Source organism: Xyrauchen texanus, chromosome 50, assembly GCF_025860055.1.
Source record: "Xyrauchen texanus isolate HMW12.3.18 chromosome 50, RBS_HiC_50CHRs, whole genome shotgun sequence".
NCBI classification, from domain to species: Eukaryota; Metazoa; Chordata; class Actinopteri; order Cypriniformes; family Catostomidae; genus Xyrauchen; species Xyrauchen texanus.
Genome location: NC_068325.1, coordinates 22,635,261 through 22,658,960, shown reverse-complemented (window position 1 = coordinate 22,658,960; position 23,700 = coordinate 22,635,261). Strand labels below are relative to the sequence as shown.

General features: G+C 43.9%; 2 protein-coding genes across 2 annotated transcripts in view; one reads left to right on the top strand and one right to left on the bottom strand.

Annotated features, from left to right (window-relative positions):
* Window positions 1–17,254, top strand: part of LOC127640950 (rootletin-like) — a 52,533-nt gene extending 35,279 nt beyond the window's left edge. The window contains 25 exon segments of the mRNA XM_052123686.1: window positions 3,387–3,586; window positions 3,722–3,904; window positions 3,979–4,123; window positions 4,249–4,395; window positions 4,591–4,821; window positions 4,907–5,100; window positions 5,227–5,354; window positions 5,471–5,640; window positions 6,072–6,251; window positions 6,683–6,817; window positions 6,935–7,078; window positions 7,211–7,449; window positions 7,597–7,756; window positions 7,838–8,005; window positions 8,083–8,399; window positions 8,401–8,516; window positions 8,767–8,933; window positions 9,025–9,145; window positions 11,570–11,733; window positions 11,808–12,023; window positions 12,096–12,320; window positions 12,391–12,540; window positions 12,628–12,828; window positions 12,917–13,048; window positions 15,432–17,254. Coding sequence (XP_051979646.1) covers window positions 3,387–3,586; window positions 3,722–3,904; window positions 3,979–4,123; window positions 4,249–4,395; window positions 4,591–4,821; window positions 4,907–5,100; window positions 5,227–5,354; window positions 5,471–5,640; window positions 6,072–6,251; window positions 6,683–6,817; window positions 6,935–7,078; window positions 7,211–7,449; window positions 7,597–7,756; window positions 7,838–8,005; window positions 8,083–8,399; window positions 8,401–8,516; window positions 8,767–8,933; window positions 9,025–9,145; window positions 11,570–11,733; window positions 11,808–12,023; window positions 12,096–12,320; window positions 12,391–12,540; window positions 12,628–12,828; window positions 12,917–13,048; window positions 15,432–15,680 — 4,482 coding nt within the window. The 3' untranslated portion in view covers window positions 15,681–17,254.
* The window catches only part of mfap2 (microfibril associated protein 2), a 17,679-nt gene continuing 10,890 nt past the window's right edge, over window positions 16,912–23,700 (bottom strand). The window contains exons 2-9 of the mRNA XM_052123687.1: window positions 23,451–23,492; window positions 21,905–21,952; window positions 21,790–21,819; window positions 18,942–18,995; window positions 18,819–18,860; window positions 18,649–18,736; window positions 18,483–18,556; window positions 16,912–18,315 (exon numbers count right to left, since the gene is read on the bottom strand). Of these exons, the coding sequence (XP_051979647.1) occupies window positions 18,212–18,315; window positions 18,483–18,556; window positions 18,649–18,736; window positions 18,819–18,860; window positions 18,942–18,995; window positions 21,790–21,819; window positions 21,905–21,952; window positions 23,451–23,487 (477 nt within the window). The 5' untranslated portion in view covers window positions 23,488–23,492 and the 3' untranslated portion in view covers window positions 16,912–18,211. The remainder of the gene's footprint in view (window positions 18,316–18,482; window positions 18,557–18,648; window positions 18,737–18,818; window positions 18,861–18,941; window positions 18,996–21,789; window positions 21,820–21,904; window positions 21,953–23,450; window positions 23,493–23,700) is intronic.

Below are 23,700 nucleotides of genomic sequence, written 5' to 3'. Positions count from 1 at the left end.
AGTTAACACACACACACACAGTTATACATACACACACACAGTTATACATACACACACACAGTTATACATACACACACACACAGTTATACATACACACACACAGTTAACACATACACACACACAGTTTATACACACACACACACAGTTATACATACACACACACAGTTATACATACACACACACACAGTTATACATACACACACACACAGTTATACATACACACACACACAGTTATACATACACACACACACAGTTATACACACACACACACACAGTTATACATACACACACACAGTTATACATACACACACACACAGTTATACATACACACACACACACAGTTATACATACACACACACAGTTATACATACACACACACACACAGTTATACATACACACACACACACAGTTATACATACACACACACAGTTATACATACACACACACACACAGTTATACATACACACACACACAGTTATACATACACACACACACAGTTATACATACACACACACACAGTTATACATACACACACACAGTTTAACACACACACACACAGTTATACATACACACACACACAGTTATACATACACACACACACAGTTATACATACACACACACAGTTATACATACACACACACACAGTTATACATACACACACACACACAGTTATACACACACACACACACAGTTATACATACACACACACAGTTATACATACACACACACACAGTTATACATACACACACACACAGTTTAACACACACACACACACAGTTTAACACACACACAGTTATACATACACACACACACAGTTATACATACACACACACACAGTTTAACACACACACAGTTATACATACACACACACACAGTTATACATACACACACACAGTTAAACATACACACACACACAGTTATACATACACACACACACACAGTTATACATACACACACACACAGTTATACATACACACACACAGTTATACATACACACACACACAGTTATACACACACACACAGTTATACATACACACACACACAGTTAAACACACACACAGTTATACATACACACACACACAGTTATACATACACACACACACACAGTTATACATACACACACACACACAGTTATACATACACAGTTTACACACACACACACAGTTATACATACACACACACACAGTTATACATACACACACACAGTTATACACACACACACAGTTATACATACACACACACACAGTTATACATACACACACACACACAGTTATACATACACACACACACAGTTATACATACACACACACAGTTATACATACACACACACACACAGTTATACATACACACACACACACAGTTATACATACACACACACAGTTATACATACACACACACACACAGTTATACATACACACACACAGTTTAACACACACACACAGTTATACATACACACACACACACAGTTATACATACACACACCGTTAAACACACACACAGTTTAACACACACACAGTTATACATACACACACACAGTTATACATACACACACACAGTTTAACACACACACACAGTTATACATACACACACACACAGTTATACATACACACACACACACAGTTATAACACACACACAGTTTAACACACACACACACAGTTATACATACACACACAGTTAAACACACACACACAGTTATACATACACACACACACAGTTTAACACACACACACAGTTATACATACACACACACACAGTTATACATACACACACACAGTTATACATACACACACACACACAGTTATACATACACACACACACACAGTTATACATACACACACACACACAGTTATACATACACACACACAGTTTAACACACACACACACAGTTATACATACACACACACACAGTTATACATACACACACACACAGTTATACATACACACACACACAGTTATACATACACACACACACACAGTTATACATACACACACCGTTAACACACACACAGTTATACACACACACACACAGTTATACATACACACACACACAGTTATACATACACACACACAGTTATACATACACACACACACACACAGTTATACATACACACACACACAGTTATACATACACACACACACAGTTATACATACACACACACAGTTATACATACACACACACAGTTATACATACACACACACACAGTTATACATACACACACACAGTTATACATACACACACACAGTTATACATACACACACACACAGTTATACATACACACACACAGTTATACATACACACACACAGTTATACATACACACACACAGTTATACATACACACACACACACACAGTTATACATACACACACACACAGTTATACATACACACACACAGTTTACACACACACACACAGTTATACATACACACACACACAGTTATACATACACACACACACAGTTATACATACACACACACACAGTTATACATACACACACACACACACAGTTATACATACACACACCGTTAAACACACACACAGTTTAACACACACACACAGTTATACATACACACACACACAGTTATACATACACACACCGTTAAACACACACACAGTTTAACACACACACAGTTTACACACACACACACAGTTATACATACACACACACACAGTTATACACACACACACACAGTTATACATACACACACACAGTTTAACACACACACACACAGTTATACATACACACACAGTTTAACACACACACACACAGTTATACATACACACACACAGTTATACATACACACACAGTTTAACATACACACACACAGTTATACATACACACACAGTTTAACACACACACACAGTTATACATACACACACACAGTTATACACACACACACACACAGTTATACATACACACACAGTTTAACACACACACACAGTTATACATACACACACACAGTTATACACACACACACACAGTTATACATACACACACACAGTTTAACATACACACACACAGTTATACATACACACACAGTTTAACACACACACACACAGTTATACATACACACACACAGTTATACACACACACACACAGTTATACATACACACACACACAGTTATACATACACACACACAGTTATACACACACACACACACAGTTATACATACACACACAGTTTAACACACACACACACAGTTATACATACACACACACAGTTATACACACACACACACACACACACAGTTTAACACACACACACACAGTTATACATACACACACACACACAGTTATACATACACACACAGTTTAACACACACACACACACACAGGCTTGGGATGTTTTTGAAACTGTTTCTAAAACACTCAATAATCTCTGTGTAGGAGCTGCGAGAGCGTCTGCAGTCGGCGCAGTCATCAGTGCAGCAGTTGCGCAAGCAGCTGGGAGAGGTGGAGTTGGGCAGACGGGAGGCGGAGCTCCGTGTACAGACGTTGCAGGGAGAGAGAGACGAGTGTCGGAGAGAGAGAGAGACAGCAGTGAGAGAGAGAGACAGACTGAGACAGGAGAGAGATAAGCTGAGCAGGTCTCATTCACTCATACATAAAACAATTTAATAACACAATGTATATTTCAGAGGCCACCTTATTTTTGCATGTGTATGAATCATGATTCCTGCATGAGAACAGTTGCAAACCTGGTTAATTTCTGAACCTATCAGCAAGAGGGACGGTGTGGATAAAGCAGCGCAGGCGGCACAGTCGCAGGTGCAGCTGCTGCAAATGGAGTGTGAGAGACTGCAGCTGGCCGTGACGTCTGCGCAGAGAGAGAGAGACCACGAGAGAGAAGAGAGAGATGCCGCCACACTGGAGAGAGACAGAGCCAGAGCGCAGACAGACAGAATGTGAGTGTGTGTGTGTGTGTGTGTGTTGGTGAAGATCAGATGTGTTATTGATGTGTGTTTGTGTTGTGTGTCAGTGATCAGTTGAGGGAGGAGTGTGAGTCTCGCAGCTCGGCTCTGCGTTCTGAACTGGCTGCAGTGAAAGAGTCTCTCCAGCAGGCGGCGATAGAGAGACAACTGATGGAGACGGAGAACAAACAACTGACCGACGCACTGAACCGGGTCAGACACACACACACACACACACACACACACACACACACACACATCTAGACAGCAAAACAGATCACTAGAGTTGGGAACAGACACTTTCTGCATGTACTTCATATGTAGTGTGTGTGTTGCAGTGTGAGTGCAGTCAGGCAGATCTCTCTCTATTGGTCAATAAGCTTCATTCTGAAGAATCGACTCTCAGAGATTCACTCGCTAAAATGAGCAGCATGAATGAAAGTCTCGCACAGGACAAATCGGAACTCAACAGCCTCATTATACAGGTATGTCGGTCTGTCTAAACGTTGGTTCATATTATTTAACCCTGCCCACACGGCCTTGGTGATGTCATCAGAAAAGAAAAGTTGTTTTGATGAAAGATCATGCACAATAAGACTGGTAAACAGGGTCAATGCTGATCTCATGTTGACTTGATGATGTATGATGTGTATTTAAATGTCACTATGTTTGATTGACAGCTGGAGGAGGAGAGGAGTGTGTTGTTGTCTCAGCGCAGAGAAGCAGAACAAGAGAAACTGACCATTAGAGACGAGCTGGTGCGCTCCGAGCAGGACAGACTGGAGCTGGATTCTGCACGTCTGTCTCTCCACCAATCACTGCAGGACTCTGAGCTGCTGAGGGTGGGGCTGGAGGCGGAGCTTCAGACACTGCGGGCAGACAGAGCCAAACTACACGACAAAATGGCACAGGTGATTCTGTCTGTCTCTCTCTCTCTCTCTCTCTCTCTCTCAATTCCATGCAAATGTTTTTCTGATGCACCGCTGTCAATCACAGTTGATTGGCGAGGTGAGTGGTTTGGAGGCGGAGCTTGGCTCTGTGCGTGGTGAAGGAGATCGGCAGAGTGCTGCTCTTGAAGAAGCTGGGCGTGTCCGGTCGGAGCTAGCACGGGAGAGGGCGGGGCTTCTGGTTCAGCTTACGGCATCCGAGAGAGAAAACGCCACACTGACGGAAGAGCTCGCGGCTTTCAGGCGAGACCATTTATCTGAATATTTGTGTGATGTTATTGATGTATTATTATTTTCATCAGTATAATTTGCCTCATCTGAAAGTGTGTTTGTGTGTATATGGTGTCATGTGTAACTGTGTTTGTGTAGGTCAGAGAGAGAGGCTTTAGAGTCGAGTCTATTCGAGGTGCAACAGCAGATGAATCAGACTGAATCTCGACGTGAACAACTCGAGTCTGAAAACCAGAACCTGCGACTGCGCAATGACAACATGACGGGTACATGAGAGGACTGGAGTCAGACTTATTGTAGAATTCAATGAGGAGGCTTTTTAATTGGCATAGCTGTGTTAAACTGTAATTGTTCAGATTTATTTTGTCTGTTGTGTGTTTAGTGGAACTGAAGCGCTTGCGTGCAGACAGAGAGACAGTTCAGTCTCAGAGTGAAAGAGAGAGAGACGCATTGAGAGATGCGCTAACAGCAGCGCAACAGGAAGCGCAGCGATCTCTGCGCACTGCTCTCTCTGACCACCAGGAGGAGCTGGAGAGACTGATCAATGAGAAGGTCTGAAATGTGAATTCAGTACACTACTTGCACACTCGCTCCTGATTAACAGGATTGCTATGCCTGTCATTAGAGGACAAATCTGTATGACATTCTAGTGCAATCTGTGCTTCCAACTTGACCTGCTCCAAGTCCAGATCCGAAACACATTTGAGATTCTGACCCCATCATCATCCAAGATCAGTGTCTGACCAAAGAGAGGAGCAGCTCTACAGTTATGCCAATAGCATTGAAACTAGATGTTCAACAAGCTCATGTGATGTTCTGGCATCCACATGCTTTTGTCAATATAGTGTATAAGTAAATCTGTCCATGTCTCTGATTTCTACAGAAGGGTTTCAAACTGTATATTTATATATACTTCTATCCATATAATATATATTGTTGTTAAAACATCATTTAACTTTGTTGTTTATCTTTGTATGGTGTAGGAGGTGCTGGGGCGCAGTCTGGAGGCTGAACAGGAGAGGGCGCTGCGACGGGTCCGAGAACAACTGGAGGAGCAGATGAACAAGCTGGAGAGAGAGCGAGATGAACTTCAGGAAGCACTTTGTTCTCAGCAGCGCATCAGGGACCAGAGACTGCTACAGGCAGAGACCGACAAACAGCAGGTAAGAGAAGCGCATGTGAGACACAGACAGGAAGAGCAGATGAGACCCAGACAGGAAGCACATGCAAAATGGAGACAGGAAGCACATGAGAGACACAGACAGGAAGCACATGAGAGACACAGACAGGAAGCACATGAGAGACACAGACAGGAAGCACATGAGAGACACAGACAGGAAGCACATGAGAGACACAGACAGGAAGCACATGAGAGACACAGACAGGAAGCACATGAGAGACACAGACAGGAAGCACATGAGAGACACAGACAGGAAGCACATGCAACAGACAGACAGGAAGCGCATGAGTGACACAGACAGGAAGCACATTTGAGAAGCAGGAAGGAAGTTCAGGTGAGATCCTGACAGGAAGTGCATGTGCTGCTTCAGCACTGACATCATTTTTTTGTTAACCTGTCTGATTGCTTGTGCAGGCGCTGTCTATGAAGGAGGCGGAGAAGGCGGTTCTGTCTGAGAAAGTGTGCTCTCTACAGGCAGAGCTGAGTACTGCAACACTGGAGCTCGAGAGACTGAACCGAGAGACGGTGATGCTCAAAGACCAGGAGCGGGTGAGAACCGCTTGTGACTTTATAGGGATCGTTCCCCCAAAGTTTTAAAATTCAGTTTTATTTATTCCGAAATCTCGAGCGAGTGTGTTGTAATCTGAGGTTCTATTTTCTTTCCAGGCTGCAGTCGCAGCTCTAAATGCAGAGCTACAGGAACTGCGCAGTCAGCTGCAGGACACAGTCACTTCACACGGCCACGAGCTGCGCAGACTGCAGCAGAACTGCGCAGACCAGCAGACACGAGCAGATACAGCACTACAAGAGGTTTGTATTTGAATGCCAGTTTTGTCATCAAAAAAACATCCGATACAAACAGTAAAACACATATTACATGTATCTAATACACAAGACACACATAATATATAAAGTATATTTTTGCGATGTTTTCTCTTTTAGTTGGAAGAATGTCGGTCACTACTCTCGGCCAGTGAGGAGAGCAGCGACACTGCGAGGCGGGATCTTTTGGAGATGGACAAACATTTGTGCCAAATACGGGATACGGGGGAGGGGCATAGACGAGATGGGGTGGAGCTACGGCGCTCCCTAATTGATGTCACTAAAGAAAGGGATGCTTTCAGCCAATCAAACGGGCAGCTGAGGGAGGCGCTGAGAGCGGCAGAGAGCGAGAGGATCAGGTGACAGACGAACACCTACTTGTTCTACACACTATATACTTGGTTGGTGATGGGGAGTGTAATTCTAATCTTGCATACTAATGAGGATGTAATAGATTGGATGGATTCTTCAGTGTTTTGATTGGCCAATGCAATCTGTGTGTTCAGTGTGAAGCGTGTGTGTGAGGAGAGAGAGCAGAAGCTGTCGCTGCTGGAGGAGAATCTAGCGTCTGCGCAGAAGGAGGTGTCAGATCTGCGCAGCTGCCTGCGTGAGGTGGAGAGATCCAGACTAGAAGCGCGCAGAGAGCTGCAGGAGCTGCGCAGACAGGTCAGACAGACACGCTGTAAATAATGTTGAATACAGATGATGCGGTTTGGAGTCTCATGTGGATGTGAACTCTGCCGTCAGGTGAAAGTAGTGGACTTGGATCGTGAGCAGAAGGGAAAGCAGGTGGCTGAACTGCAGACGCGTCTGTCTACAGAAGAGCAGAGAGATGAAGAGAGATCACGAGAACTGATCTCTCTCAAACAGAGACTCACTGACACTGAAACTAACAGAAACTCTCTTCACAAAGAGGTGAGACCTGCTTCACGTTCACGAGACCCGCGGACGTTAGCATAACGACTGTAAACGCTCTGTCTCTCTCTCTCTAGCTGTGTTCTCTGCAGCGGCGTCTCAGTGAGAGCGAGTTGTGTTGGCACGGTCGTGAGCGAGAGTTGACGTCACAGCTACAAGAAGCTCGCAGCTGTGAGAAGAAGCTACAGGACGAGGCACGTAACCTCTACGTGCGCGCTCAAACTGCCTCTGACGCATCTGCGCAGATGCAGCTGCAGCTCAGTGAGGCGCAGGGACGTCTGGCTGCAACGGAGGCGGAGTTATCCCGAGCGGAGGCGGGCCGTAGGGATCTGGAGTTCAGATTGTGCAGCCTGCAGTCGGCACTCACGCGTACGCTGGGCATCGGCACCGGGGCGGAGCAGCAGTAGGGGGCGGAGTCCGGCAGGCTCCTCCCCTTCATCTGTGACCTCTGGGATGTTGTCACGCCACAGGAGTGTGTCTCCACTACAGTGCTCACTGTCGCCACCCAAAGGTCAGGAGAAAATGGTTTAAAGAGGGTGACCCTCACAAATATCTTTGTAAACACGGTTTTAAAAGTTGCTAATTTAATAATGCTTTCTTTACTTAAAAAAAAAATAGGTAACTATAATAAATCATAGTTTGCCCCAAAATCAAAAGGGTAACAAATAAATTGTGTTTTGAATAAATGAAATGGATGTAAAGAGTCTCGTTTCATGCGGTTTGATTATTTCGGCATCTCTTGTATTTGCTCTTTTTGTCAGATGTGGCCTGTGACGTCTCTCCTGATAACACTGTGGTGTTGCAGCCGTTATCTCCGGAGAAGACGGACGCCCCGCTGCCCGTTGCCCTGCCGGAGCTCGACCCTGAATCACTGCGCAGCAGCCTGAGAGATTTCCTGCAGGAGTTGCGAGAGGCGCAGAGAGCACGGGTAAACTCTTATATTCACAGCGCATGTGCTCACACTGTTCTCACTTATCATGTGGTAACATACAGTGATCATATGTGCAAATATGTGTTAGGACGAGGCACGGGGTCAGCTGGGGTCACTGCAGAGGGAGTTACAGGAAGTGATGGGAGAGAGAGACTCTGCCCATCAGCGACTCATCCAACTACACAACACACTACAAGAGTGCCAAGAGGGTAACACACACACAAACAGACACGTACGCACAAACAGACACATGCATGCGCGCGCGCGCACACACAAACACACACACACACACACACTCACATACACACACTCATATACACACACACACACACACACACAAACAGACACACAAACAGACACACAAACAGACACATACACACACACACACACAAACAGACACATACATGCATACACACACTCATACACACACACACACACAGTCACACACTCACATACACACTCACATCACATACACACTCATATACACACACACACACACAAACAGACACAGACACATACATACACACACACACAAACAGACACATACATGCATACACACACTCATACACACACACACACACACACATACATGCATACACACACTCATACACACACACACACACACACACACACACACAGACACATACATGCATACACACACTCATACACACACACACACACACACACACAGAGACACACTCTCACACACACACGCTCACACACAGACACTCACACACACAGTCACACACACACACATTATATCATAGTTGTCTATTGTTTTTATATAAAATATGACCATAAAATAACCGGTTTACATTTTTAGAATAAAAAATACAGTGAGGAAAATAAGTATTTGAACACCCTGCTATTTTGCAAGTTCTCCCACTTGGAAATCATGGAGGGGTCTGAAATTGTCATCATAGGTGCATGTCCACTGTGAGAGACATAATCTAAAAAAAAAACTCCAAAAATCACAATGTATGATTTTTCAACTATTTATTTGTATGATACAGCTGCAAATAAGTATTTGAACACCTGTCTATCAGCTAGAATTCTGACCCTCAAAGACCTGTTAGTCTGCCTTTAAAATGTCCACCTCCACTCCATTTATTATCCTAAATTAGATGCACCTGTTTGAGGTCGTTAGCTGCATAAAGACACCTGTCCACCCCATACAATCAGTAAGAATCCAACTACTAACATGGCCAAGACCAAAGAGCTGTCCAAAGACACTAGAGACAAAATTGTACACCTCCACAAGGCTGGAAAGGGCTACGGGAAATTGCCAAGCAGCTTGGTGAAAAAAGGTCCACTGTTGGAGCAATCATTAGAAAATGGAAGAAGCTAAACATGACTGTCAATCTCCCTCGGACTGGGGCTCCATGCAAGATCTCACCTCGTGGGGTCTCAATGATCCTAAGAAAGGTGAGAAATCAGCCCAGAACTACACGGGAGGAGCTGGTCAATGACCTGAAAAGAGCTGGGACCACCGTTTCCAAGGTTACTGTTGGTAATACACTAAGACGTCATGGTTTGAAATCATGCATGGCACGGAAGGTTCCCCTGCTTAAACCAGCACATGTCAAGGTCCGTCTTAAGTTTGCCAATGACCATTTGGATGATCCAGAGGAGTCATGGGAGAAAGTCATGTGGTCAGATGAGACCAAAATAGAACTTTTGGTCATAATTCCACTAACCGTGTTTGGAGGAAGAAGAATGATGAGTACCATCCCAAGAACACCATCCCTACTGTGAAGCATGGGGGTGGTAGCATCATGCTTTGGGGGTGTTTTTCTGCACATGGGACAGGGCTGACTGCACTGTATTAAGGAGAGGATGACCGGGCCATGTATTGCGAGATTTTGGGGAACAACCTCCTTCCCTCAGTTAGAGCATTGAAGATGGGTCGAGGCTGGGTCTTCCAACATGACAATGACCCGAAGCACACAGCCAGGATAACCAAGGAGTGGCTCTGTAAGAAGCATATCAAGGTTCTGGCGTGGCCTAGCCAGTCTCCAGACCTAAACCCAATAGAGAATCTTTGGAGGGAGCTCAAACTCCGTGTTTCTCAGCGACAGCCCAGAAACCTGACTGATCTAGAGAAGATCTGTGTGGAGGAGTGGGCCAAAATCCCTCCTGCAGTGTGTGCAAACCTGGTGAAAAACTACAGGAAACGTTTGACCTCTGTAATTGCAAACAAAGGCTACTGTACCAAATATTAACATTGATTTTCTCAGGTGTTCAAATACTTATTTGCAGCTGTATCATACAAATAAATAGTTAAAAAATCATACATTGTGATTTCTGGATTTTTTTTTTTAGATTATGTCTCTCACAGTGGACATGCACCTACGATGACAATTTCAGACCCCTCCATGATTTCTAAGTGGGAGAACTTGCAAAATAGCAGGGTGTTCAAATACTTATTTTCCTCACTGTATGCTATGCATTGATAAAGCATTTTTACATGACATTATTGAATTTATTTTACGCTATGCATAATTTTTACATCTTTATTTTTGAAATCTTTTACATTCATTTATTAATGGATTTAACGTTTTTACAATATATTATTATTACTTATGTTTACTTTATGTTTTTCCAGTTGACAATGTCCCCAAATGTGTGTTTAGATAAGCGTGCTGTGGATGTGAAACTGTCGTCCGCTCAAGCGCTGCTGCAGCAGCAGGAAGACTCACTGCGGAAAGGAGAGCGAGACAGACGAGCGTTAAACGACAGAATCAAAGAGCTGGAGAGAACGCTACTCAACACCGACACTGAACGCAAACATGTCGAGGTCTGATAAACCACAACACACAACTGTTGTCTTAACACGTCAATAAGACACTAACTCACTGTCACCCCCTGCAGGAGCAGTGCAGTAAGCTGCGTGCCGGAGAGGCGCGGTTAGAGGCGGAGCGCCGGCGGCTGCGTGAGGCTCTGGAGGTGGCTGAAGGGCGTGGCACGCGAGTGGAGCTGGGGAGGCGGAGTCTAGAGGGCGAGCTACAGAGACTGAGACTGAGTCTGAAGGAGAGAGAGACGGAGAAACAGACTGCGCACGAACGACATGACGGCGCAGTTAAACAGGTGCTAACGCATAACACCTCCTTAATTATACATCTTGCACACAACAGCTCATCAAATATACATATCTTTCAGGTTGCGGAGTGCGAGTCTCGCGTCTCGTCTCTTCAGAGGGAGGTGGACAGACTGACGGTGTTGCTGTCTAAAGCTCAGGATGGAGAGAGTGTTCAGAGAGAGCGAGCGCTCGCACTCTCACAGAGTCTGCAGGAAACCACTGCGGCTCACAGCGCCACCCAGGGGCGACTCGCTGCACTGCAGAAAACACTGGGACAGGCCGAGAATGAACGCAGACAGATGCAGGTGAGAGGAGAGAGACAGACGGGCAGAGTGAGAGAGAGTACAGCAGACAGACCGATGTGTTGTGTTTCAGGAGCGTGTGGATGGACTGCGAGCGTCCGTCTCTGATGGGAAGCGTAACATGGCCACTCTCACGGAGCGTGTGCAGACACTGCAGTCAGAACTGACCCAGAGTCAGCTGCGCAGATCTGAACTAGAGACAGAGATGCACAACACGCAGGAGGTCAGTGTGTTTTAGTGTGTCTCAGGGTGCTTACACTTAAAGAGACCCTGATGTGAACCAAAACGCTCTTTCTCTGGTCGCGTTCAGGCTCTGCGGCAGAGATCCGACAGTCTGGCCGAGGTGCAGCGCAGTCTACAGTCTGCGCAGACAGACAAAGCATCTGCAGAGGAGCGCCTGCGCAGCCTGCAGAGAGCCGTGGCGTTACTAGAGACCGAGAGGAGAGATGCAGAGAGACAGGCCATCCGCCTGGAGAAAGACAAAACTGCACTGAGAAACACACTGGATAAGGTGAGACAGCTGTCTGTCTGAACACAACGTTCACAGTGTGGTTGTCAATAGCTGCAGTGTGACTTTGAATCGATGTGTTTGTCTGCAGGTGGAGCGACAGAAACTGAAGACGGAGGAGAGCAGCATGCGTCTGTGTGCAGAGAAAGGGCGACTGGACCGCTCGCTGAACAGCACAGAAGAAGAGCTGCAGGACGCCCAGAGACAGATTGTGCTGCTGCAGGTACTCGCGTCACATAACTACAGTACGATGTGTTCATGAGTTTTAATACTGTCAAGTGTGTGATGTTTTTATCACTGCGTGTGTAAGGAAGAGTTGTGCGGCGTGAAACAGAAGATAGCGTCATGTCTGGTGAGTAACAACAGCTTCAGTTTCAGTGTCCTGTGTTTGGTAGTCTTGTAGGGGGTTGCTATGGTTTCTGCTGTTGCTATGGTGGGTACCTCCTTTCCTGTTGTTTCCGTGTGATGGTGCGTTCATGTCAAATCAGAATTACCGTAATTACAAGATTACGGCTTATAAAGACCATAATAACTCGTAATAACTTGGAATTCTTCAAAAGCTCCAACTTGATTGTCATGATGTCATGTTAAAAGAACCGAAACGAGTTGTCATCTGGTAATTACAATAATTGCGACATGACGTAAACGCAGCATTAGTTTATGGTTTTGAAAATGTTTATTATAAACGTTTTTTCCCCACATGTTTATGGTTGGTGGCAGAACTTTAGATGAATGTTTGGAGGTTGATTCGTTTGTTTTATTTATATTACAGCGCAAACTGGATAGATCATGTTTAAAATAGTTTTAAAAGCTTCATGTTTGAAGGGTTTACAGGCCCAACAGTTCGACAGAAAGATGGATGGATGGATAGATATATGAAAGATAACTAGATAGATAGATAGAGAGACAGACGGAAAGAGAGTGATGGATAAATAGAAATAGATGTATAAATGGATGGATGGATTGATAGATGGATGGATGGACGGATAGATAGACGGATGGATGGATGGATTGATAGATAGACAGACAGATAGATGAATGGACGGATAGATGGATGGATGGATGGATAGATAGATGGATGGATGGATGGATGGGTAGACGGACAGATAGATAGATGGATGGATGGACGGATATAGATGGATAGATGGACTGACAGATAGACGGATAGATGGACTGACAGATAGATAGATGGGTGGATAGATGGACTGACAGATAGATAGACGGATAGATGGATTCTCTATACTTAAATGTCTTGTTTACATTTTAGTGGTTTCACAGATGGAGTTTGAAATCACAGTCATTTTTTGGGCTGTTTGTTCAGTCCATCATGTGATTTTGTATTTGTATTTATTTTTGTTCATCAGTTATGGGAAAGTCGGATCAGTAAGAAAAGTCACAGCAACCCAAGTCAGAACAGCCGAAATTTTGGTCTTAGTTTAGTGATTTCGGATAGTTCAAACAAACATGAAAATTAATTAATTGTTTACCCGCCCCTGTGTTGTTATAACCTCATATATCTTTCTGTCTTGTTCTGAACACAAAGGGAGAAATAGTGAATAAATGTTGTGCTCAGTGATGTCATACATTGGCAGTTTATGGTGACACCTCTTCAAGCTTCAAAAAACCCACAAAAGTATCATTCAGAAGTCTAATTAATTATTCATGAGACTCATGAATGTTATGAAAGCATACGATAAGATTTGATGAGAAAGAAATCAAAATCTCAAAAGTGCCATTATAGAAACTCAGCTTCACACAAACCAGAGAACCGAACTTACAAAACATGTCTGAAGAGTTTGTAGTAGAAGTGGTGGTGCATTTCTGTATCCAGCCTTATTTGTCTGAACCGGAGTACTCGAAAATGAGAAGAAAATGGACTGCACGGTGGCTCAATGTTTAGCAGCAGTGGTTAACACTGTCGCCTCCTAGGTTCGAGTCCCGGCTCAACTGGCCTTTCTGTTTGGATTTTGAATGTTCTCCCCCATGTAACCCTAACCCCCACAAGTCCAAAAACATGCAGGATAAGTGACTCTTGTGGAGTCTCTAAAATTTCCCCAGCCCCCATGTTGCATCAGGAAGGGCATCCAAGTGGGTCTGTGTATCTCAGCGAGCATTGACGCTGACTGTCACACCTGGAGTCGTGAGTTTGAATCCAGGCGTGCTGAGTGATTCCAGCCAGGTCTCCTTAGCAACCAAATTGGGCCGGTTGCTAGGGAGGGTAGAGTCACATGGGGTAACCTCCTCGTGGTCACTATAATGTGGTTCTCGCTCTCGGTGGGGCGTGTGGTGAGTTGTGTGTGGATGCCGCGGAGAATGGCGTGAAGCCTCCACACGCGCTACGTCTCCACGGTAACATGCTCAAGTCACAAGATAAGATGCGTGAATTGATGGTCTCAGACGCAACTGAGATTCGTCCTCCGCCACCTGGATTGAGGCGAGTCACTACACCACCACGAGGACTTAAAGCACATTGGGAATTGGGCGTTCCAAGGGGGCTGCTAAGTCAAATATGCAGATCACGGATGGTTCTCGAAGGAGTACTCAAAAATTGAACAGAGAGCTGGAAGAGGCTTGTTTCAATGTTGTGTTTCAAATGTTTATTTCAGACTCAGCTGGCAGAACTGGAGCAGAATCACAGCGTGAGTGAGCAGTCGGCCCGTCTGCGGGAGGACGCTCAACGTGAGGCCGAGAGACTGCGCCTCAGTCAGAGAGAAGTTGAACGAACGCTTGCGGCCCGAGAGAGAGCCCACCGTCTGCGGGTCAAAGGTCTGGAGGAACAGTTGTCCACTCTGAAGGAGCAGCTACAGCAGGAGATTCGACGCAGAACACCGATAATGACGTCTCCTGTAAGCTGATCTGAGAACTGCCACTTCATGTACATCAGATACACAGAAGGACATCAGTGTTTGGGGTTATAAACTACCAGACGATGATTAGGATTCACTTGACTGAATTTATGTTTTCATGTTATTGGTCACAACATAAACTGCCATACTATAATTTGTGTAATTATATAGTTCTGTTGACTACTGTTATTTTAGCATGTGGAAAATAGTAATGATCAGGAATGAGCTTATGTGTCCAAACTTTACTGGTAATTTACTGGGTTTGTGGTTGTTGAAGGGAGTTTCTTTTATAGCAAACTGAAAATATCAGGTCAATATGTTTTAACATGAGCAATATTATATTATAACTGTGTAATAATGAATGAATGCAGTACTCGCATTCCCTGAGATACATACTGAACATGAATACTTGAATATGTTTTGTTTACTATAATGTTCGTTTATTTCAGAGACTGAACTGACTGAAAGCAAATGTGAGAAAATGTTTTTTTGAAGAACCATTGAGAACATGTTATCATTGTATTTCATAATTCTTAGATTGTTATAATATTTATTCCTCAAGTTATTGCGAGGTCTTTAAATGTTATATAGTTTTATTGAACAGTGATGTAAACTACTCACCTTTCGACGCAATGTGCCGGTCAGAATCTAAAATATAACTTAATGAAGAGTTTTTTTCTTTTCTTTGCGGGATTTGAAGATTAAGGGATTAATTTACGATTAATTTGAATATTAATCCGACGACACATGATCTTTGAAGAGTCTCACTTAATGAGATACTTAAATTAACTGTCAAAATCGATCTTGTCAAAAGTCTGTCAGATTTCTTGCGGTTTGTTTGTCGTTCGCGCGCTTCACTCCAGCAGCAGAACCTGCTCAGAAATGTCGCGCGCGAAAACCGACAGGATTGGCGCGAATTTCTGTGGTGAGGTGAACTTTAGGATACTTAACGCCAAATTTCTTTTAAGAATGTTTTTGATTTTGATTAAAGACCCACATTACTTATTTAGTTTAGTTTTTTGTATCTTTGTTCCGTTTTCTTGTTTGAAACGGAGGTAGGTGCTTGTCAGCCCTGTTTTTTTGGCTAATGTGTCAATGTCATTATCATTTTCATTTTAATCATTAAAATACTTGAAATAGACACTTTTATCCTTATTTTCCCCCGATTACCTGCGAGTGTCTCATAAGTTTAAAATGAATTATCTTAAATTACAAAAGTGTTTATTTCAATATTGCAAATATATTTAGAAAGCTTTTGTAACAGCCAGTATTACAGTAATAAATGGTGAGTATATTAAAACTGAACCCAGACTGAGTCATCTGTGCAGGTCTGCGGTCAGTAGCTGAAGATATTGAACACCGATCAGTGCTCACAGGTCTATAACTCTGACGTGAGATCAGATATGAGGGTTTGAGTCTGGGTTCAGTGTAACACCCCATGGCACAATAAACAACAATAACAACACTGAACAATGACACAGTGAAGCAGTAATAATACAAAAGTGACATCTCTGTTTCTCCTGCACCAGTGTAAAAAATACAATAGCACCAGAGGCAACATACAGGCCAAAATAAAAAGATTACTACAGTAAATATCAGTTTATATGAGCCCAAAAAACAGAGTAACATCAGATGCTGCCGGAGAAATATATAAAGTTAAGAAGAGTAGGAGCAGCGAGTTTCCGAAACGAAGCATGGCAGGAGACGAGTCATTTATATTCATTAGGAAAGCCATACCTGATTGGACAGTTCCGTCTGATTGGTCAGAGAAACTAAAACCCAACACTAAACCTAATGCCCTGTCTACAGCAGATGGGAGCGATGTCGCATCACAACAGCTAGAGGTTGTCTACACTAGTCGCGTTGAAATTAAGTTAACGAACATTCTAAAACTCTTCGTCCATTTGTCTTGTTGGCAGGAGTAACAGCAGCACTAAATTGAAAGGGACATCTGTTTACCGTTGGCTGACATGGCGCAACGCGTCCAGTGTAGACATCATCGTTAATTATAATGGCGCCGATCTGCTTTTGTCGCATCACTCGCATCTGGTGTAGTCAGGGTGTAACCCTACCAAATCATGTAGTGCTTTACTCGTATATATGAATGTCTCTTCCCCGGACATCCTACGTTTTGTAAATCCGTGGAGGGGTGACAGTTGAGAGTTTGATGGATTTAGGCCTGAAACATACTCTACACAAGTACACGAAGGCAAACGTACAGCTAACCAAGCTCAGTTTCATAAAAGTGTCCGAGTGGAATTCATAACACGACGCAAACGGTGTATTCTTAGCAATGCTAAGTCTTCTATAGTCCGTTTTCTCTTTCAGATCAACCGATGACTTTATCACAGTAGGAAACTCTGTCGCCCCCTGGAGTAAGACGTTTATTGCCGCCACAGCAACACAAGAACAAATGTTAATTTGCGTGGAGTATGTTTCTGGCCTAATAAAGCTCAAGAGTTTGAGTGCAGTGTGTTTATCAGCATCTGATTGGCAGTACCAGGGCTAGTGTGTGTGTGTGTGTGTGTGTGTGTGTGTGTTTAACAGGATCCGCAGCTCTTGGCACAGCCGCCGCTCATCGCTCCACACTGGCCACTGAGTGCAGCTACACCACAGCGGGAAAACTGATCACGACACAGATCCGCTACAGAGAGAGAGACATCAACGGTTAGTCTGTGCTCAAGTGTGGTAATAATACAACATGAAGGCATATCATAGACTTCTGTTTGTTTTATATAAAGTTTTGTTAGCTTTAGCTCACTTCTGGGGACAAATGAATCCTCAAACTAGAGTGCACACACTCGTACTGACCTCTCAGCAGCTCCTCATGGGCGCAGACGGTCCTCACACAGATCTCCTTATTGATCACATAAACTCTACGCAGACTGTACAGACAAAGAGCAGAAGATGTGACGAGATGTTTCAGTGTTTAGTATCAGACTAGTGCTGGGCTGTAAAATATTTAATCAGTTGTGACCTGTAGAAGCAGATGCTGTTGAGACATTGTTTACAGGGCTGATGGACAGAATAGAGTCTCGTGCAGGGATACTGCTCCTCACGACAGTCTACAAATACACAACAAACACTATCAAACCCGTCACAAACTTCATCTGCCGTCAGTATTTTAATCAAGGTTTTATAGCTCACCCAGCGGTCCCGGTTCTGTGGGCTCTGTCTGAAACTCCACCACTGAAACGAAAACAAAATATGTGTTTAAGACAGGAAGCTCAGTAATAGAGACATGATGATTAAAGACTGATGGAGGCACACCGCTCTGTTCTGGTCCTGAAGTCTGCGCTTGTACCTGTTGAGACACCGGTGGATCTGTTGATGAGAAAAACAACATTTTCTGAGTATGTACCAACGATATTAAAGCTGAAGTGTCATTTCTGCACCACCAAGCGGAATCGCACAAATAAACATGCTCTTTTTCCATGATGAATCACCGTCCCGTATTCAAAATGCTCATGCGTCCCTTATTCACATGACGAAAAGTGCTAACTCTACTACAATCAAACATACCACATTACAGTCTTTGTTTATGAGTCGTACTCCTGGTTCTGTAGTATTTAAACATACAGGGCTTTATTTTCATGAGTGCGCAAAACTCAGCGCTATGCGCTAGTGTGCAACGTCTTATCCGATTGTACTGAGAGCGCAAATTTTAAGCAAAATGTTTGTGCTAGTGCAAAGCGAAAGTGGCCGTAGGTGGGAGTGTTTGCGATACTATGTGCAGACGCGTAAACTGTGGATGTATTGTATGTAAAGGAAGTGGCGCAAAGCGCTAAGACTTTTCAAAAGCAGGTAGTATCTCAGCACTAAAGGTGTGTACACACTGCCAGCGACATCGCGCGCGACAGCGACTCAATACCATTCATTTTCAATGCGAGCACAGCGACTTCCGGCGATACGAGCTGTCGCGACCGTTGGCGCTAGATGTGGGCGTGTCCAGCGACGCGACAAAGTTGAGAAAAGTTCAACTTTGGAGCGACTAACGGAAGCGACAGCCAATAGGAGAGACGACGGGAGAGCTCACGTGATCCTTCTCTCTCTCTCTCTCTCTCAGCTCCTGCAGTAACGGAAAGATGGATGAAAGGCTAATTCTTGCTGTTAGAAATGTTCCAGTGCTCTATGATATGTCTCTTCCCACGTACAAGGACATTTTAAAGAAAAATACTGCGTGGAAAGGTGTATCTGAGATCGCGGGGATTTTATGGACCCATACAGACCGACATTTGAATTTTCGCCGCAGATAAACAGCCGCTATGCTAACGGCTCACCTTGTTTCTCATTCATCTTTGATATAAAGCATTTTATGTACTGATTCCATTTATATTTAGTCTTTTCCCTACAAAATGTTTGTTTTTAGTGGCAAGAAAAGAGATTCGCTGTCAACAGCAATGGAGTGGCATCCGTGAATGTCATTTATAAACGTTACTAGGCAACCAGTAGTGGGAACACCCACTAGCGACTTCACCGCCAGCCACTGGCGACCTGCAGCGATAAAGTCGCTGGCAGTGTGTACGTAGCTTAAGTCCACATTCAGTGCCTGCCTTTGCAGTTTGGATATTCCACCAGCAGATGGTAATAAAGTCCAAACTCTTTTTTTGATTTTCTCCCTTTTTCTCCCCAGTTTGTAACGCCCAATTCCCAATGCGCTCCAAGTCCTCATGGTGGCGTAGTGACTCTCGAATCTCAGTTGCCTCCGCGTCTGAGACCGTCAATCCACGCATCTTATCACGTGACTTGTTGAGTGTGTTACCATGGAGACGTAGCGCGTGTGGAGGCTTCACGCTATTCTCCGCAGCATCCACGCACAACTCACCACACGCCCCACCGAGAGTGAGAACCACATTATAGTGACCACGAGGAGGTTACCCCATGTGACTCTACCCTCCCTAGCAACCGGGCCCATTTGGTTGCTAAGGAGACCTGACTGGAGTCACTCAGCACACCCTGGACTCAAACTCACGACTCCAGCGGTGATAGTCAATCAAGTCCAAACTCGTAAAATATTGTGGAAAATCGAATTAAATCCCTGACGATTACTGTTGTAGCGGTTTAATTAAACAAATATTCAAGAGATTTGTGTTAAACTATCTATAGATCATGATTTATTTTTCAATTGTTATTATGATGTTTATATTTACAATTGTATTTCTGATCTAAACTATATTGGTATTTTTCCACCGGTTGTCATAGTGATTTTTAAGTCACTGCAAAAGGCGCCAGCGGAAGAAATTTGGTATGATTATTTTGGCCACTTCATTATTTTAATTATATTTTTGTTTAGTTCGAAGTGTGATTTCAATTAAGTTTGTAATATTTTTGGTTTAATTTTTCAAAATCAATATTAACTGGTAGAACTGAAGTGCACTCCAGTACAATCACTGTAAATACATCATGTGTGTCAGTAGATGAACATTATTAACAATACTTACATTATCTATAATTTAATGGAGCGTAAATACAAATCCTGATGAGAAGCACATTTGCCATGCATATAAAGGACGCAGTTAATGCACAAATAAATGTAAGTCCATATTTCTATTCTTCTCATTCATTGCACACAGTCCGTTTACACGTCCGACTCCTTATGAATGTGCTGTATGTTTATATCGATGGTGTTTGAGGGAATGGACTATATAATAGGACACAGACGTTGGAACCTCCGAATTAAACTACACTTGACCGTCCCATTAGCGCTTTGCACGTGCAATTCCGCCCAACTCACTTGCACCAAGACTTAGCGCACGCTTGCATGAAAATACCAAAACATCATGGCCACGCCCATTCACTTTGTGCTAATGACTAATGGCGTAGTGCTGCGCTTAGCACTAGCGCTCTGAATATAGGGCCACTGAAGTCATTTAATGAAGGCCACACGAAAACTTTTTCAGTTTTCCTTTTTCTACCGTCATCACATAACAAAATAGTATTTGTAAATAAACTAATTTATTAAAATGAAAATAATTGATATATCCTCCATAGAGATATACATGCTATGGGGCGCACGGCTCATTTCTCTATATATAATAGAAATGTGTGTAACTCAAGCAATGTATTTAATAGTAATTATGATTGTTAAGAGTGTAAAAGTGTTGTGTGGGACACTTACAGTAATATAGGTCATAATTGTTGCTGCTGGCTGTAATAGAAACACAAGCACATCAGGTGATAAGCAGCAGAACTGTATGATTGAGTCACATTTAAAGATTTAAAGATGGACTCACCAAAGGGATCGGTGTAATCATCATCATAGTTCTGAGCCAGAATTAAACCTGCACCACAACACATCATCAACAGTTACATTTCCAAGTTATTTATGCACAAAAATCATCAGTTCCCTTCTTTCAGTCACTCAACGATGTGTGATTATTTTTATTTTATTATTTTCTTCTTTTTCCTCCCCAATTTATATCACCCAATCCCCAATGTGCTCCAAGTCCTCGTGGTGGTGTAGTGACTCGCCTCAATACAGGTGACGGAGGACGAATCTCAGTTGCCTCCGCGTCTGAGACCGTCAATCCGCGCATCTTATCACGTGACTTGTTGAGTGTGTTACCGTGGAGACGTAGCGCGTGTGGAGGCTTCACGCTATTCTCCGCGGCATCCACACACAACTCACCACACGCCCCACCGAGAGCGAGAACCACATTATAGTGACCACGAGGAGGTTACCCCATGTGACTCTTCCCTCCCTAGCAACCGGCCCAATTTGGGCGGCGTCTGGGCAGAGCGGAGCGGAGTAGCGTCTGGGCACAGCGGAGATGAGCGGCGTCTGGGCACAGCGGAGATGAGCGGCGTCTGGGCGGAGTGGAGATGAGCGGCGTCTGAGCGGAGCGGAGATGAGCGGCGTCTGGGCGGAGTGGCGTCTGGGCAGAGCGGAGTAGCGTCTGGGCGGAGTGGAGATGAGCGGCGTCTGAGCGGAGCGGAGATGAGCGGCGTCTGGGCGGAGCGCCGTCTGGGCAGAGCGGAGATAAGCAGTGTCTGGGCACAGCGAGGCCGGGAAGATAAGTGGCGAATGACATCTACCTGCGTGCCACACTGGTCTCGCTCTGCTCAGATGCCACTCCGCTCCGCCCTGCTCACCACAGACACAAATACACAGCTACTACAAAATCATACAATGTTATCAAGTACACCAATGATATATAATAGACCAACTCCCAGTCTGCAACCCCAGTGATGAGGCTTGTGATCTCTCACTCGTCGTCCATTAGAGGCAGGTGTTAGTTAACCCATATCACACATATTCTACAGTGAGTGCCGGTTCGGGACCATTTGAATGAACATTAAGACAAATGCAGAGTGATCCAGCTCTGGCCTGTAGGGTTAGGCAAGAGACGGGTGGGTTGACCAATCAGACGAAAGGGGCGTTCCACATGTGCGTATCAAATATTCAAGCTGAAACTACTTTTTAAAATAATGATCAAAGCCCTTTCTCTTTATTACTTCTTAAACAGAAAATGAGTTTGTATCTGCTAACTCTGTTCATCGCTGTTAAACACAATAAAGAAGAAACCGCACTTTCCATTTTGGGATAAAAAGGAACGGACGCAGAAGTACTCGGATCATTATTAAGTCGATCTTCGGGTGGAAATGCCCCTGAAAATCAGAAGATGCTCTTGTACTGAAGCTGTTTGTGTGTATTTGTACCATCTGATAGTTGTTAAGTTTGGGTTATAGGTTAGTGGGCATGTCCTGACGGGGCGAGCCCTTATTATATCCGTATTATTATTAAACCGTATGAGGTTGAGTAAATGTTTGTTCCCTCACCTGGCACTGACAGTAGAATCAGGAAACACAGTTTCATGGTGTCTGTAGAAATAAACACATTATTAGATTCCTCCAGTGTACTTTATATGATCATCTTCATTAACATTAATAGTCAACTAATAATAGTGTGTGTGTGTCTGTATGTGTGTATATGTGTGAGTGTGTGTATGAGTGTGTGTGTGTATGTGTATGTGTGTATATGTGTGAGTGTGTGTATGAGTGTGTGTGTGTGTGTGTATGAGTGTGTGTG